General features: G+C 43.7%; 1 protein-coding gene across 3 annotated transcripts in view; it reads left to right on the top strand.

Annotated features, from left to right (window-relative positions):
* LOC122816976 (ubiquinol-cytochrome-c reductase complex assembly factor 1) overlaps positions 1-16,971 on the top strand; it is a 1,543,629-nt gene that overhangs the window by 155,114 nt on the left and 1,371,544 nt on the right. For all 3 annotated transcript variants that reach the window (XM_044090088.1, XM_044090087.1, XM_044090089.1), the window contains exon 3: positions 5,740-5,812. In XM_044090088.1, coding sequence (XP_043946023.1) covers positions 5,740-5,812 — 73 coding nt within the window. The remainder of the gene's footprint in view (positions 1-5,739; positions 5,813-16,971) is intronic.

The following is a 16,971-nucleotide window of genomic DNA, read 5'->3' on the forward strand; positions in this document are numbered from 1 at the left end:
TTTTTGGGGCAAGATTCAGAGGCTTTTTCAATGGACACCATTTGCATATCAGTGTCTTGGAGATGAGAGCGGTGGTATTAGCGTTGCAAGCACTTCAGGGCTTTCTTCCTCATGGGACACTTGCAATCCACTCAGACAACATGTCAGTGGTATGGAATCTGAACAAATAGGGAGGAACCAGGTTGTATCCCCTTTGCAGAGAGGCACTTAGAGTGTGACAGTGGGCAGTGTCTTCCCGACGCTTTCTAGTGGCAACACACATACCGGGGAAATCCAACGTGATTGCTGACAGGCTGAGCAGAGCTATTCTGGTGCTTCACGAGTGGTCCCTGAACGAGCAAGTGGCGAAGCAGATTTTCCGCAGATGGGGTCTGCCTTGCTATGACCTAATTGCCAGCCCCCTCAATGCCAAATGCAGCAGCTACTTAGCACCCAGGGACGCTCTAGTTCATGACTGGCCCTCCGGTTTTCTCTATGCCTTCCCTCCAGTCCCCCTGATAATGAAGGTTATTCAGAAAGCACAATCCTTGGGAAGCAAGATGATACTGATTGCACCACACTGGCATCATCAGATTTGGTTCCCTTTTCTCCAGCCTTATCTAGTGGACGATCCATGGATTCTGGACCCAGAGCCAGATCTGCTGACTAATATGTCAGGGCAGTTCCATCCCTCCATTCAGACCCTCAAGTTGACAGCTTGGCTGCTCCAGTTCCGTCCCTAGTTAGGCTTCATGATTTTTCCCTGGAGGTGGTTCATATTCTGTCTTCTTCCCACAAGCCTTCTACTAGGAAGATCTCTTCCAGTAAGTGGAAGAGATTCTCCATTTGGGCTCATGAAAGGCAGATTGATTACTATACAGCTCCCATTCCATCAGTTTTAGAATTTCTTTCTCAACTGTTCAGCCAGGGATCAGCTGCAGCAACTATCAAAGTGCAGTGGCAGCCATTTCTACTTTTCATGTTGCTAATGAACCCAATCTAATGGCACACAGGCTTTGTAGGGCTTCTCTGAAAGGGACTATGCTACTTCGTCCTCTAGTCTTTGATCCTGTAATGCCATGGGACCTCAATTTTGGGCAACAGCGGCTTACCTCGCCTCCCTTTGAGCCCGCAGTTACTTGTGACATTAAATTTTTGTCTTGGAAGACCATCTTTTTGATAGCCATCACTTCGGCTAGGCGGGTCTCTGAGCTCCAAGCTTTATCGGTTTGGCCCCCTTACTTGGTATTTCACAAGGATAGGGTTTCTCTAAGACCTAATCCTTCCTTTATGCCAAAGGTTGCTTTGGTTGTCAACCTTAACCAGTTCATTGAGCTGCCTGTGTTTTTCCCTGAATTCTCTAATCGGGCAGAATTCAAGTTTCATCATCTAGATGTTCACAGACAATTGCGTTTCTATTTACATAGAACTAAAGATATTAGGAAATCAGATCAACTCTCTTGTTCTCAGACAATAGACTTGGGTCTCCAGTTTCTAAAGTAACTCTGTCCAGAAGGATTTCTAGTTGCATTTCCTTCATTTATACTTCAAATGGCAAGGAATTACCCTTTAAAGTGAAGGCTCATTCTACACCAAGGTATCTACCTCTACTGCTTTTCAGGCTAGCATGTCTATGGATGATATTTATGCTGCAGCCACATGGGCATCACCTCACACCTTTATTAGTCACTACAAATTGGATCTGATATCTGGAGGCAGATCTTCCTTTGGTTCCACAGTGCTCAGGAGTACTTTTCAATGAGCCACCCAAGGTTTAGGTGATAGGGACGCTGTCCCAAGGGTAAGAATGTAGGTGAGATTGGACTACATAACATCAAGAAGTTATGTACTCACCATAACATTCGATGTATGTAGTCCATCTCGCCTCACATTCTTACTAACCCACCCACCTTACCCCTTCCTGGACGACCTAGATGTTTAGTCTCTGATTTCAGTATCCTTTTTTGTTGGGTTGGTTCTTCCTTTCAGTGTGTGTGTGTGTGTGTGTGTGTGTGTGTGTGTGTGTGTGTGTGTGTGTGTGTGTGTGTGTGTGTGTGTGTGTGTGTGTGTGTGTGTGTGTATCTGAGCTTGCAGAAAACAAGATCTGGGACGGGCGCGTTGCAGTATTGGATACCTCTTAGCCATGAGCCAATTTAAGACTTCGAGCTAGAGTATGGCCGAGTCGGAGCTGAGGTTTGGCTCCGAACCCAAGGGTAAGAATGTGAGGCGAGATGGACTACGTACATCGAACATTATGGTGAGTACATAACTTCTTGTTTTGTCCATTTTTATTTTATTTGCTTTTTTAATAACATCATGCAGTACATTTGAATAGGATATGTGAATTTGTGTTGCATTTCTCCTCTAGTTATGATCTTAAGAGTTATGAGCTGCAGTCTTGATGTTAATTTCATTTGTTGATTCCTTAGTTATCCACTTATTTCATTTAAGGCTGCATAGAAGGCAGAATGTATCCTGGCATTCATAGTGTGCTAGGCAGAGAAATTTCTTGAACATTACTTCAGCCTTTCATTGTCACTCGCCTATGGGCATTTGGGAGGATAATCATTTTTGTCTTTGGGAAGTTGGAGAAAAGTGAGTAGCTTATAGTAAACCCACCTGTATAGTTTCCAGACAGAGGACACCCGAGATGTGAACAAAACTCAGTGAGGTAGCAGTGCTACATACTGTGCTGCCCATTTGCTACAGATAAGTTTTTAATTTTTATGATAATCTTTGAGTGATAGCAGATGGCATCTTCCCACCTTAGAAGAAATAAATTCCAGAATAGTTTAACACAAAGGTTGTCTGACTTCACACAGAATGTATAGAATGAGAAAAAAAGTCAATTTTACGTGATCTTGTATTTTCTTCTAATTTGAAGAGGGAGCAAGAAAGAAAGTATTTTACACCTTCACACTCATTTTTATAACAGTAAGAAAATATGCAGTTTAAAAACAGAACACCCCCCAAAAATGTTGGATATATAGGGTTTAGATGAGTATCACTAAAATCATGTAGAGCTATGGAATGTGGATTCCTAAGATTTGCCTTTAACATAGCTCATCATCCAGCCAGCTGTAGATTCTAGATAACTACTGAAGAGAAGACAAAAAAGTTTTTTTTCATTGAAGCCGCCGTGGTACAGCTGTAGCGTTGTTGCCTCACAGCAAGAGGTTCTCCTGTTCGATTCTCGGCTGGAGTGCCTTCTGTGTGGAGTCTGCATGCCCTCCCTGCGGTCAAGTGGCCTCTGAAAGACATGCGTGAATGGGCGTGCCTTCGCTGAAGGTTGGGCGTCGGGCTGGCAACTCGGCACCATAAAAATCGGCTGCCAATCATTAGCGGACCGGAGCTCCGTTGTGGCGACCCCTAACCGGGAAAAGCCGAAAAGACAAACAAACCAAGTAAAAATAACAAGACAGCATTTTGACCATAATTTTTGCACTGCATGCATGCTGTGTTATTCATGCTGATGTCACAGAGCCTTTGAAAATGGTTGAGTACTATTTGTCTGGAAACGGTTCATAGGTAGGTACTAGGCTATTGGGCCAAGGGCCTATGTAAGCCTAGCCAGCAAGGTTCCATAGCTTACACCACCCATGAATGTTATTTTCCTATGCCACTGTCCAGCAGAGACACAGAAGTGATCCCCGGGGTGCATCTCCTATTTCTCATCCACTCAAGATTTTTCTTGAAGAGTGCTAATGAAGAACTTTGCTTGACATAGATGGGTAGCTTGTTCCAGAGTATAGGAAGTCTCTGGGACAGGAATCTATCCCTCCAGCATGTCCTGTTTATTGTGGTGACAAGGTTTAAGTCCCTAGAGCGTGTAGCTCTGAGGGATTGAGATTTCTTTAGGTGTAGCATGTCGAACAGCTCTGGGTTTGACATAGCTTTATATGTTCGGCAGAGATCACCTTGGAGTAGGCAATATGCTACGGAGTAAAGCTGGAGTTTTTTGAGGCAGTCAGTGTAGGGCATTTGTTTGATGCCAGTAATCCTCCTTGTGAGGTACTTCTGTGGCCTTTCCAGCTGCTGCAGATGTCTTGTGAGGTACATTCCAAAAGGGGCGTTGTACTCTATAATAGGTCTGAATGACGAGTAGAGGGGAACAATGTCCTCTTTTTTCCTGGATGAGAACCCTTTTATGATGAGGTGTGCCACGTAGAAGGACTTCCTGACTACTGTGGCGATATGACTATCAAAGGAGAGACTACTGTCCACCTTGGTCCCAAGGTCTCTTATCACGCATTCGATGTTAAGTAGATTGCTGCCTATGTGGTAGTTCATGAGTACAAAGTTTTTACCAAAGTGGATGACACTGCACTTTTTGGCATTGAGCTTGAGGCCCTGGCTGTGACACCAGGCATCTGTCTCAGTGAGGCCCTTCTGTAGGATGTCCACATCATTTGGGAACTTGACTATGGCTCCTAGTTTGCAGTCATCTGCGAACTTCGTTAACCAGAGGCCTTCAGTGTTAGTCTGTACTTCAAAGAAGTAGATACCATGCAGGAGAGGTCCCAGGATGGAACCCTGTGGTACTCCACTTGTCACTGCTTTGAGGTCAGATTTGGAGTCTGCAACTTTTACAGTGTGGGTTCTTTCAGTGAGCCAGTTGGCAAACCCATCTTGTGACTTAGGGATTTATACCTAGTTTAGTGTGTTTAGCTATAATTCCAGAATTGGGGGGTGGTGTCAAAAGCCTTGGCAAGGTCAAGATAGGCTGTGTGAACCACCTTACCCTCCTCCACGGCTTTGATGACTGCCTCAAAGAAGTTTATCAGGTTTAGGAGGCATGATCTGCCTTTCACAAACCCGAACTGGGTGGGATCCAGAGTTTGGAGGTTACCATTGTCTTTGTTTATGAGTTCCATGATGATATGTTCCATGTCCTTGCAGACCAGGCTCATCAGGCTAATAGGTCGATAGTTCCAGGGATCAGTGGTGGCTCCCTCTTTGTGTTGTAGGATAACTGTTGGTGTGCGCCATTCAGTGGGCAGAAATCCTGATGTGAGGCTATTATGTAACATGGTGCTTAAGTGGGGAGCCAGTTCATTCTGAAGTTCGTGTAAAACGCAGCTTGGGATGTTGTCCAGTCCCATGGATGCTGTGTTTCTGGCTTTAGAGAGTGCAGCTTTTACCTGCATAGTTGTGATTACAGGGACCCTGCATTCTTCCTGTATAGATATGGGGCTGTTGGGGGGTGAGAGGGGGTAAAGTTAGCACTGAACCTATCTGCCAGGATGTTGGCAAGATCAGTTGGTTCTGTAATTTTCGTGCCTTTTTCCATTAACTTCTGATATTGTCACCTTGAACTGAAAATATTTTAGGGAAAGTGCAAGATACCTTTCCTTCCTACAGAATGTTTTAGGAAGTATGCATTTTAAACCCCCCAGATTGTCTGATCAACATTCTGCCAATTTGACTGTGTGCTTTCAGAAAAACGGTAGTCAAAATTTATTCTTTTAAGCTGGGATCAAGGAACTTTGTCAAATATCAGTGGTGGTCTACACCAATGATTTGATACACTAATTATGCTGTTAAACATATTGTTACTTTCACCATGGAGTGTATTTTACAGGTATTGCATAACTTGAGAATTATTTAAGGTGTAAGAATGTCTCTGTAATACTGGGTATAGGAAAAGCATGACTTTTGCTCTGATGACTGCATTGTTAATTGTTGTAAGTCAGTACATTTGTTGTCACATTGAAATCCGTGCTATAACATTGCTTGTCTCCTGATTTGATCTTTTTGTAGAAAATCAAAATTGCAGCATTACGGATGTACACCTGCTGTGTGGAGAGAATAAATTATGATGAGTTTTTTGAAAGTAAGTTTTTACTTATTTGATGATGCACTTACTAAGGTAGTATGTATGTATGTATATATATATATATATATATATATATATGTATATATATATATATATATATATATATATATGTATATATATATATATATATATATATGTTCTGTATAGAGCTGTTGGGGGCTTTAAAGATGCTGTACATTTTCAGTTAGCTGAGCAAGATATGTATGATGATGCGTTTGCCCAAATGTTGTGTTTTGCTCTAAGGAAAAAAGTTTGTGTTATGTACTAATAATAAAGACAAGCTTAATATTCTGCTTACTAACGGAACTAAGTAGTCTTGGAATTCCTTTCCTTACATTCTGTGCTTCTCTATTATTTTTGGCCTGAAACCACTGTGATTTTGTATGGCTGCTGTCCTAATTTTCTGGCAAATCACATTTTTTATTTTGAGCATATGGGACGAGATTTTCCTTCTGCATTGATTTCTTTACCCCCTGTGAGCAGGGCTGTAACATGAAGTGTGTACATAATGATAAAGCCCTCAGAAATATATATGTACACTCGCTGGATTTTCTATTTCTGACATGCGCTGCTGTTCTAAATAGCTCGTTCTCCAGGCTGCTGTAACGAGGACATCCTCTAGTGGAGTCTGCCTCACATAACCACTGTAGAGTAGGTGGGTTGGCTTTGGCTGCTGTCATTTCTCTGACCAGTAGTAAAACCCGCATCACCATAGAAGCAGTCAAGGGTAAAACATGAAAAAAAAATGAATAACTAATGGCTGGTTTGCTAAATAAGAGTTGTTTATTTCATGCCCTTCACAAAATGCTCACAGAGAAATTCCTGATTCGTAGCTCCTTGGTCAAAGACCACCAAAGGGCAAGAGGAGCAGACAAGTGACACTTGCCTAAGACACTTGATTGATAACCTATTAAAAATTAATGAGTTTCAAAAGAACATTAATAAAACTACTAATTAAAGTTAAGATAAGAGTAAAATAAAAGTCAAAAGGACATTAAAACAAAAATAACTTGCATTAAACTTTGCAAGAAGGTGAATTTTTATTATAATCTCAGCTTCTTTGTTGTAACAGTTGTTTCAAACACTTGCCCTTAATGGGGTTAACTTGGACATGTTTCACATTTTTATGCATTGTGTGCAACACCATCATTCTGACCCTGTTAATGCCAAATTTGTGTTTTACTTCAGTTTTTTCCCCCACATATAAGTGGTAGTGGGAGTCTGAAACGAGTGATATTCTTCAATCAGTCACTGCTGCAGTAGCTTTAGCTATGTAGATTGTGTCCTCTACAGGGTTACAACAGCCTGACAGCTTCCACAGCGTTCAGGGCACCTTCCACAGATCCAAACATTTAGTCAGTTTTTTAATGGGACAAAAGTTACCTGTTTTACAGGCTGTTGCTGCCAGGCTTCCTTGGGAATCTGTCACCTTTTTCATCTTCATTATGGAACAACCTACTGGTTTTGTTCAACCCTCCTCCAGCAGCTAAAAGACAGATTTATTAGGCAGTCTTTGCCACCATGGCAGACTGATAAAATGTCTCGGCCACAGGTGTGACTACTGTGGCCAAAGCTAATTCCTTGTAGCACTTTTCCCTCCAGCGGTGAGAATCAAACTCTGTACTTTGCAACTGTGAGGTTAATACCTTAACCAATGTAGAACCCCCCTAAATTGATTCAGTTTGTGTCACTGAGTCATATCTCTGCAGTTACATTATGTTGCCCTTTTCTGGAGTTGAACAGCTCCCTGTGCAAGTCAACATTCTACAGCATGGGTTCCCAAGTGTATGCCACGGTGCCGTGGGGTGCCGCGTCTTCCTCACAGGGCCGCCGTGAACTAATAAGCTTATCGCAAAATAAACCGCTAACTAATAAGCTTAGTTACTAAGCTTATTAGTTCATGGTTTATTTTGTGCCGCTAGACAGTTAAAATGCTTGAAATGGCCTACAAAGGTCGTTATCTTAGTACTAATTAAGAACCTATGATTGAAGGGATTCAGGATTCTCGCATCCAAGTCCAGAGCTCTGGTTCTTTCATCTGGTGTCCTGTGTGCAGTTCTAAAAGCCCTACCTGTCGAGGGTCAGATAGTTGGTGAAAATGATTCAAAGGGTGGCAGCAAAGCTGATTAAAAAAAACTACAGAAACAGGTGAGCAAATACAGCACGGAGACCTTCACACACAATCCTGAGGAGAAGTACATGAGTCGATACATTATCAGGAGCTCTGATGATTGAGTGGCACTGTAGGTGGGTGACCTTTAAGAGGAAAGATAATGCAGTACAGCCATCTTAGGTGGATAAGTGAGGGAAGTTCACATAAGAGAAGTGAAAACTCTGAGGGTTGCAAACCTATGAAATGTATTTACTTTGGATGTTTGCAGGTGGTTATTTAAGGTTGAAAAAGCAGGGATACTCAGAAGGAAGAAAGGAAAAACGAAAGATAAAGGAGAAAGCATTGCTGCAAAAGCAGTTAGTGCTTCATTGGCTGGAAATAATAAATGTAATGCATTCTTCTCCTGTTTTCTTAAGTTTGTATGTAGCTAGAATTTGCTTGGAAAAGTTGAAGTACAACAAATCGGTAAGGATCTTAGCCAGAGGAATTGAAGGATGTTGCTGAATAAATCGATATCCTGAGGCCATTAGCAGCCCATGTAAGCTGCAGTAAGACAGTTAATTTGCATACCTGTTGTTTAATGTATTTCAACAAATGACTTAAAACACTGTGTGCCATTACCATTCCTAGGTGTAAATGAGTTTGTAGAAAAACAGGTCGATGGCGACAGCTAACGTCAAAGAGCAGTAAGTGATATTACCTCCAGAAACAAAACTGAATCAGCAGCAAAAAGCAAGTGTTTGCATAAAGTCTTTGCAGCTGGCAGGCTGTAAACCTCTCTCAGGCTCTAAGACTAAGGGTAGGCGTGACCCGTAACTCCTTGGGCATAGCAGGGAAGGATTCTCTGCAGTCTGTTCTCGTCATCTTCTAGAGTGCGCTGTGGCATTGTAAACAGACATGGCAGAAGAGGAAGGAGGTGGTGGGAATGATGACAATAACATGGGTAACGAACTGCAGTAACTTCTAGGTAAATAAATTTTCTCTGTCCCACATGGTATGTAGCGAATACATGCTTTTTGCGGAAGAAGTGACAGCTGTCTTGTAAGTGCATGACACTTCATATTTTGCATTTCTGCAATTTTTGGCCATTTTGTTTATGATGTTCATCGTGTTACACTGCTGCAGTCATTACACTAGGGTTATTCTGCCGTCAGGCGGTCCCGCAGTCGGCCAGAGTTCCAAAGTCTTGGTCCGGCATCGGTTGCTGTCGCCGCCTCCCTGACGTCAGTGCGACCAGGGGTATATAAGATGCAGCCGATAACATTTTCTTCAATCTTTCTTGCCGCGCGGTGCCCGAAGCAGAAGCAGTTCGCAAGTGCCGGTTGGCCGACTCCTGAGATTTTCATTCTGAATCCAGAACCAAAGTCTTCTAAAAAAAGCTAAGTACCCCATTGGGGAAACCTTTTCTTGCCTCAGACCGATGTCAGTAAAAGTTAATACCTCATAAGGATTTACACTCCTATTGTATTCCATGCCTAGGCCCTGACCACGACGTCGTTGGTTATTTGTTTTGTGCTAGGTTTAACAAGCGCACTATTAAACGTCTGTTTGATTTTGCCCGACATCATTTTTGTAGAAAATACAATTACACCATGCCATCGGAAATTCCGACGACCGCAATGCATAAAAAGCGCAAGGACAAGGACAGGCATCTGAGGCCCAAAACTGACGAGGCCTCTTCTAGGCCAGTCTCCGGTTTTCAGCGAGGCGCCTATGCAGCCCCTGACTACTGCTTCCACAGAACCACAGACCGCATCCGACTCCCACGTGGAGCTGGCTGGGCCTTCGGACACACTAGGCCTTCAGCTTACCGATCCTGAACCTACAGAGGGAATCGAAGTAGCTGAGCAATCCACAGTTACAGAGGGTGTTTTCAGACCTACCCAGTTAACCATTAAACCCTCTGTTAAGTCTAAACCCCCCTTAAAAGCAAAGAAACAGACACAACTCTCTCCAGGACAGGCTTCAATGCCTAAGAAACAAATGCTAAAAATGGCCGAGGACCTAATCACCCTGATCAGGGGTGTCCCATCCCCCTCCTGATAAAAGGCCCAGACAGGATGCAGACTATGAATCTTCTGACCAGGTGTCCATTTCCTCTGACTCTTCCTCAGACCTAGGATACTCTTTGCCCCCTTATGAGGATTCTGATGCTGAGGAATCAATTCCGTCAGCCTCTCCGCCTGAGGATTACTCCTTTGGGGAGACCTTATATACCATGAGGGAGCATTTCCATTGGGAAGGTCAGGATTACTCAGAATCCAGGAAAAGGCTCAGAGACTTCCTTTTATTGCCTCAACACAGACCCTTTGCTATCCTGCCAGTTCTAGACATTGTGGATGTTTACATTGAATCCAGTTTGAACCCTGACTCCTTACCCCCAGCCCCAGTTAAACCTGATGGATATTACAGAGTCCCTGACTCTCACAAATTTCTATACAAAAGCCCTTTTGCTGACCCTGAAACTATTTCTCAGGGACCCAAAGGGATTAAGGCCTCATCAGCAAAAAACCCAGTTCCCTCTGACAGAGATTCCAGAGGTTTAGACAGATGGGGAAATAAGGTATATACGTCTGCAACTTTAGCAATGCGAGCCTTGAATTGCCAGTTTCACATGCTAAAATATCAGCAATTTTTGATGTCTCAGCTGAAACAAAAGATGCTTCCAGATTCAGATCCTCCTAACTTAAAAGAAATGCAGGATTTATTGCAAGCTGCTGAACAAGTGGGAAAACATACTTTGCAGTGTGGGTTTGACTCCTTGGAGTCCTTCTGTAGAGCAGCAGTTACAGGCTCTGTCATTAGAAGGCATGCTTAGTTAAAAGAACATACGTTACCAGATCATGTTAAGGTAAAATTATTGGATGCACCTTTGCAGCGGGATGTGTTGTTTGGAGTTAAGGCAGAGGAGGTATTAAAGAAGATGGAGGATAAGGCAAAATCTTTGTAAACGGTGAAAGATTTCTTACAGGTTCAGCCTCCTCGTTTTAGCAGAAATTGGCCAACAAAGAATTGGTCCTTTCCAGTCACAGACAGACCTCAAAGGGGCAGATACAGGCATCCAAGAGGTAGAGGTCAGACACAAGGTCCTTACAGGCCTTGACAGTGGGGCACACCAGGCCAGAAAGGAGGAGGAGAAGACGGGCCTCAGCCTTATAAAAAACAGACTCAATGACTTTCCACTACAGCTGCCAAATAGTTCTCTCTTGTCAGCCCCCTTAGGAGGAAAACTGGCACTTTTCTATCACAGCTGGCATTGCATCACCAAAGACAAATGGGTTCTCAACATTGTATCTCAAGGTTACAGGTTCCATTTTCACACCCTGCCAAGGCTAAAAGGAATGCCAAATCTGCCACCAAGTCAATGGGCAGAGGCTCAAAGACAAATTACACCACTCATGGACATGAGAGCTATTCAGAAGGTACCACCACAGGAACAAGGACAAGGATTTTACTCGAGACTCTTTCTGGTTCCCAGAAAGGACAAAGCCTGGAGACCCATGCTGGACCTTTCTACACTAAACACTTACCTGGATGTACCGAAATTCAAGATGTGGACACTACAGTAGCTGCTTCCCATGCTGGGCAAGAAAGCTTGGCTCGTGACATTGGACCTCAGAGGCATACCTGCATGTCCCTATCAGACAAAACTGCAGAAGATGCCTCAGATTTCTAGCTGGTTCAATGCACTATCAATTCTCTGCACTGCCCTTTGGCTTATCTACTGCGCCCAGGGTCTTCATAAAGTGCCTGGCACCAGTAATTGCAGTTTGCAGGCAAAAAGGAATTCAAATTTATCCATACCTGGATGACTGCCTGATTCAAGCAGAGAGCAAGGATATTCTACTAAAGTATCTGGCGTACGTAAAAAAGTTAAGTTGCCTGGGGTACACAGTAAACTAAAAGAAATCAAAACTAGTGCCCTCACAACAGATAATATTCCTGGGTGCCAGCTTGAACACAATGGCCCAGATGGATTCTCACGCCAGACAAGCAAGGACAACTGACTCAATATTTTCAATTAATGGCGACAAAGACCCAACTCCCTGCAAGAAAAATTCTGCAGGCCTTGGGCTACATGGCATATTGCATACTACTAATTCTATATGCCAGACTGCATATGAGGAAACTACAATGGTACCTAAAGAGCGTATGGTCTCAACACTGTCAAAGTTTGGAAACCGTTATACCACTAATTCCTTGCCTACAACAGGAGTTTCGATGGTGGGCACAAGCTTGTCACCTCAACAAGGGACAGCCTTTCACTCAACCCACAGCCAGGCAAACACTGACAACAGTTGCATTGGATTACGCCTGGGGAGCACACATGGCAGGAAAATGTATCCAGGGCGAGTGGCCCACAGAGCAAAGACATCTCCACATCAATCAAAAAGAAATGCTAGCTGTACAAAATGCTATTATATCTTTCAAGGACCTACTGCATCCAAGACAATTACTACTAAAGACAGACAACACCACAGTTATGTGGTACATAAGCAAGGGGGCACACACTCCTACCCCCTCTGCAGACAAGCCATGACCTTGTGGAACACAGCTCTAAACTACCAAGTTCATCTGCAAGTACAGTTCCTGCCAGGAGAGAAAAACACACTGGCAGATGACCTAAGCAGAAACATTATGGACCCACACGAATGGAAACTGAATACACAAATATTCAGAATGATAACACAAAAATGGTGGAGCCCGGACATAGATCTGTTTGCTTCCCCGAAGAATTGACAATTACAGAAATACTGCACAAGGAGCTACCATCCACAAGCATGGAAAGTGGATGCCTTCTCATTCAGCTGGAAAAAACTACAAGTATATGCTTTCCCTCCTTTACCTCTTCTCCCAAAGGTACTCATAAAAGCCAGGCAGGAAGAACCAAAAATGATACTGATTGCACCAGACTGGCCACGCCAGCACTGGTACCCAATCTTAAAGGACTTGGCACAAGAACCACCCTGGATTTTGCCTCAAATCCCAGAGTTGCTGACACAGCACAACAATCAGATACTTCACAGCCGGCTAAAGACCTTAAACCTAGCTGCATGCAAAATTCCCTAGTCAAGCAAGCAGTGCCTCTCTCCAAAGCTGTTATGGATGTCATTCTGGAGGCCAGAAGGCCTAGCACCAGGAAAGCATACTCGGATAAATGGAAGAGATTCTGTGCCTGGAACCAAGCGCACAGCCTTGACCCTCTTGTCCCAGACATTCCTCAGATACTGCAATACTTAACTGAGATGCTGGACAAGGGCCTCTCTCTTTCATCCATCAAGATCCACGCCTCAGCTATCTCTGCTCATTACAACACGGGTCCACCAATTTTTTCTAATCCTTTGCTCAAACAATACCTCAGAGGGGATAAAAACATAAGACCGCCCCATAGAGCACCTACACCAACTTGGGACCTCAACTTTGTTTTTGAAAAATTAACTCTACCTCCTTTTGAGCCAGCTAACACAGCAGAAATAAAATACATCTCCTGGAAAAACTGCTCTGCTACTGGCAGTTACATCAGCACGCAGAGTTTCAGAATTACAGGCACTAATGGCAGTGGAGCCTTTCCTCATCTTCCACCAGGACAGGGTGTCTTTAAGAACTAACCCTACGTTTATGCCAAAGATGGTATCAAATGTGGCCCTGAACCAAACTATTCACTTGCCAACTTTTTATCCAAAACCACAGAACAAAGGGGAGAAATTGTTACATTCTTTGGACATTCAGACAGTTATGCTTCTACTTGGACAAAACCAAAGCTTTCAGAAAGTCTGAGCAATTATTGGTAGCATACGCTGCAGGAGCACAGGGAAAAGCCATTTCAAAGCAGACTATTTCAAAATGGATAGGACACTATACTTTTCTGCTATACCCACCATGGGAAACCTGTACCTAGCAGCATTAGATCTCACTCCACCAGGGCAACAGCCACTTCAACTGCCTACCTCAGAGGAGTACCTACCAAGGATATTTTGGAAGCAGCAACATGGAGTTCTGTGCATACCTTCACCAAACATTACCATTTGCCTTTATACTCCAAATCCAGAGCTGGCTTTGCCACTGCTGTACTGCAGGGCCTTATAGATCCAGCCTCCCTACCTCAGCTTTGGGATTCCACCCAAGTGTAATGTCTGCAGCAGTGTAACACGATGAACATAGTACAGTTTTGTACCTACCATAAATGTAGATATTAGAGTGTTGACACTGCTGCAGTCCATCTTACCCTCCCTCCTTCCCCTCTTACTTTCTGGTACTTACCTAGGACATCTACCCTTTCTACCTATGGGGAGTAACCTAAAAATGGTTGTTTGCTTTTCTTTTGTATTGTTTACTAGCAATTTGAATTGCCTACCTATTTGGGGGCACCTGACATCTGGGGCAAGAAAAACTGAAGAAAATGGCGTTTGCTGCATCTTGTATACCCCTGTCGCACTGACGTCAGGGAGGAGACGACAGCAACCGGCGCCGGACCAAGACTTTGGAACTCTGGCCGACTGCGGGACCGTCTGACGGCAGGATAACCCTAGTGTAATGACTGCAGCAGTGTCAACACTCGAACATCTACATTTATGGTAGGTACAAAACTGTACTTGTTTATATAGTGCAGGGCATTTTATTACAGATTAAGCATATTATAACACGCATGCATACAAAATACAGTGTGGACTTTTGGTTTCTGTTGCCCTGATTATTCAGTGGAACCGAAACTAGATGTTCATCGTGTTTCACTGTTGCAGTCATTACTCTTGGGTTATCCTGCTGGCAGGCTACCCTCAATCGGCCAGAATTCCAAAGTCTAGGTCCGGTGTTGGTTGCTGTCGCCTCTTCCCCTGACGTCAGTGCGCCAGGGGTATAAAAGATGCAGCCAACGCCATTTTCTTCAGTCTTTCTTGCCACGCGGTGCCCGAAGCAAAAGCAGTTCGCAAGTGCCGGTCGGCTGACTCCTGAGATGTTTAAATCCGAATTTCAGAACCAAAGTCTTCATTAAAGCTAAGTACCCCATTGGGGAAACTTTTTTCTAGCTCCAGACCGATGTCAGAAAAAGTTAACAATTGTATTTCTTGTGGGAAGCAAATACCTCCTAAGGATTTTCACTCTTACTGTATTCCTTGCCTAGGCCCTGATCACAACGTTGCTAGATGTCGGTTTTGTGCTAGATTTAACCAACGCACTATTAAGCGTCGATTTGATTTTGCATTTCATTACTTTGGCTGAAGATTTAATTATATAATGCCGTTGGATCAGCCGACAACCGGAGTTTACAAAAAACGCAAGGGCAAGGAAAAGGATAAGCATCCGAGGTCCAAAACCGATGACAAGGCCTCTGTTAGGCCAGTCGTCTGTTCTCAGTGAGGCGCTTTCACAGCCCCTGGCATCCGCTACCTCAGAGCCACAGGCCGCTTCCGACTCCCACGTGGAGCCGACTGGGCCTCTGGATACTCAAGGTATTGGACACTCAGAAATCATTCCCTCAGATGGGTCCGGAGCCGCTGAGCAGGCATCGGTTTCTGTGGGTGTCTTCAGATCTACACAATTATATATTAAGCCATCTTCAGCTTCAAAGCCAAAGACTAAAGCAGCTCTAAAGACAAAGAAACAAGTACAGCATTCTCCTACTCAGACTTACATGCCTAAAAAACAGATGCTCAAAATGGCCGAAGACCTAATTACTTTGATCAGGGGCTCCCATCCCCCTCCTAATAAGAGGCCTAGGCAAGAGACAGAGTATGATTCTTCTGATCAGGTTTCTATTTCCTCTGATTCCTCTTCTGAACAGGATTACTCCATGCTTCCCTATGAGGATTCTGATGCTGAAGAATCCATTCCTTCAGCCTGTCCTCCTGAGGATTATTCTTTTGGGGAAACCCTGCATACCATGAGGGAGCATTTCCACTGGGAGAGCCAAGATTATTCTGAATCTAAGAAAAGGTTCAGATTTTCTGCTACTTCCTCAGCATAGACCCCTTGCTATTCCACCTGTTTTAGACATTGTAGATGTATTTTCAGAGTCCGGCCTGTCCCCTGACTCTCTACCCCCTGCACCTGCTAAGCCAGACAGATACTACAGGGTTCCGGATTCTCTCAAATTCCTATACAAGAACTCCGCTGCTGACCCAGAAACTATATCTCAAGGTCCCAAAGGGGTTAAAGCTTCCACTGCAAAAAACCCTGTCCCCTCTGATAGGGATTCTAGGGCTCTAGACAGATGGGGGAAAAAAGTCTACACTTCTGCTACCTTGGCTGTAAGGGCTTTAAATTGTCAGTTTCATATGCTTAAATATCAGCAATATTTGATGTCACTGCTTAAACAGAAGTTGTTGACAAATACTGAATGTTCAGAGAACAAGGAATTGCAGGATTTATTGCATGCAGTTGAACAAGTGGGAAAGCATACTTTGCAATGTGGTTATAATTCATTGGAGGCCTCTTGCAGGGCCGCTGTTACAAGTTCTGTTATTAGAAGGCATGCTTGGTTAAAGGAACAGAATCTGCCTGATCATGTTAAAGCAAAATTATTAGATGCACCATTGCAGCATGATACTTTGTTTGGTACTAAAGCAGAAGAGGTGATGAAAAAAATGGAGGATAAAGCAAAATCCATGCAGACAGTCAAGGATTTCTTACAGGTACAGCCACCCAGGTTTAGCAGAAACTGGCCTTCTAAAAATTGGTCCTTTCCAGTGTCAGACAAACCACAAAGAGGCAGATACAGGCGTCCTAGAGGCAGATGTCAGCCCCAAGGCTCGTGCAGGCCTAAACAGTAGGGTGCTCCTACCTCCAAAAGCGGAGAAGACAAATCAGAACCTTACAGGAAACAGTCCCAATGACTTTCCTCTGCCAGATCCAAGCACTTTTCTTTTGACAGCCCCCTTAGGGGGAAAGCTAGCACTTTTTTCATCAAATTGGCAAATGGTTACCCAAGACAAATGGGTCCTGAACATAGTATCCCAAGACTACAGGTTCCATTTTCACACTCTACCAAGGTCAAAAGGTATGCCAGACCTGCCACACAATCAATGGGCAGAGGCACAAAAACTAA

Source organism: Protopterus annectens, chromosome 12.part0, assembly GCF_019279795.1.
Source record: "Protopterus annectens isolate FY-2018-M chromosome 12.part0, PAN1.0, whole genome shotgun sequence".
Classification (NCBI taxonomy): domain Eukaryota; kingdom Metazoa; phylum Chordata; order Ceratodontiformes; family Protopteridae; genus Protopterus; species Protopterus annectens.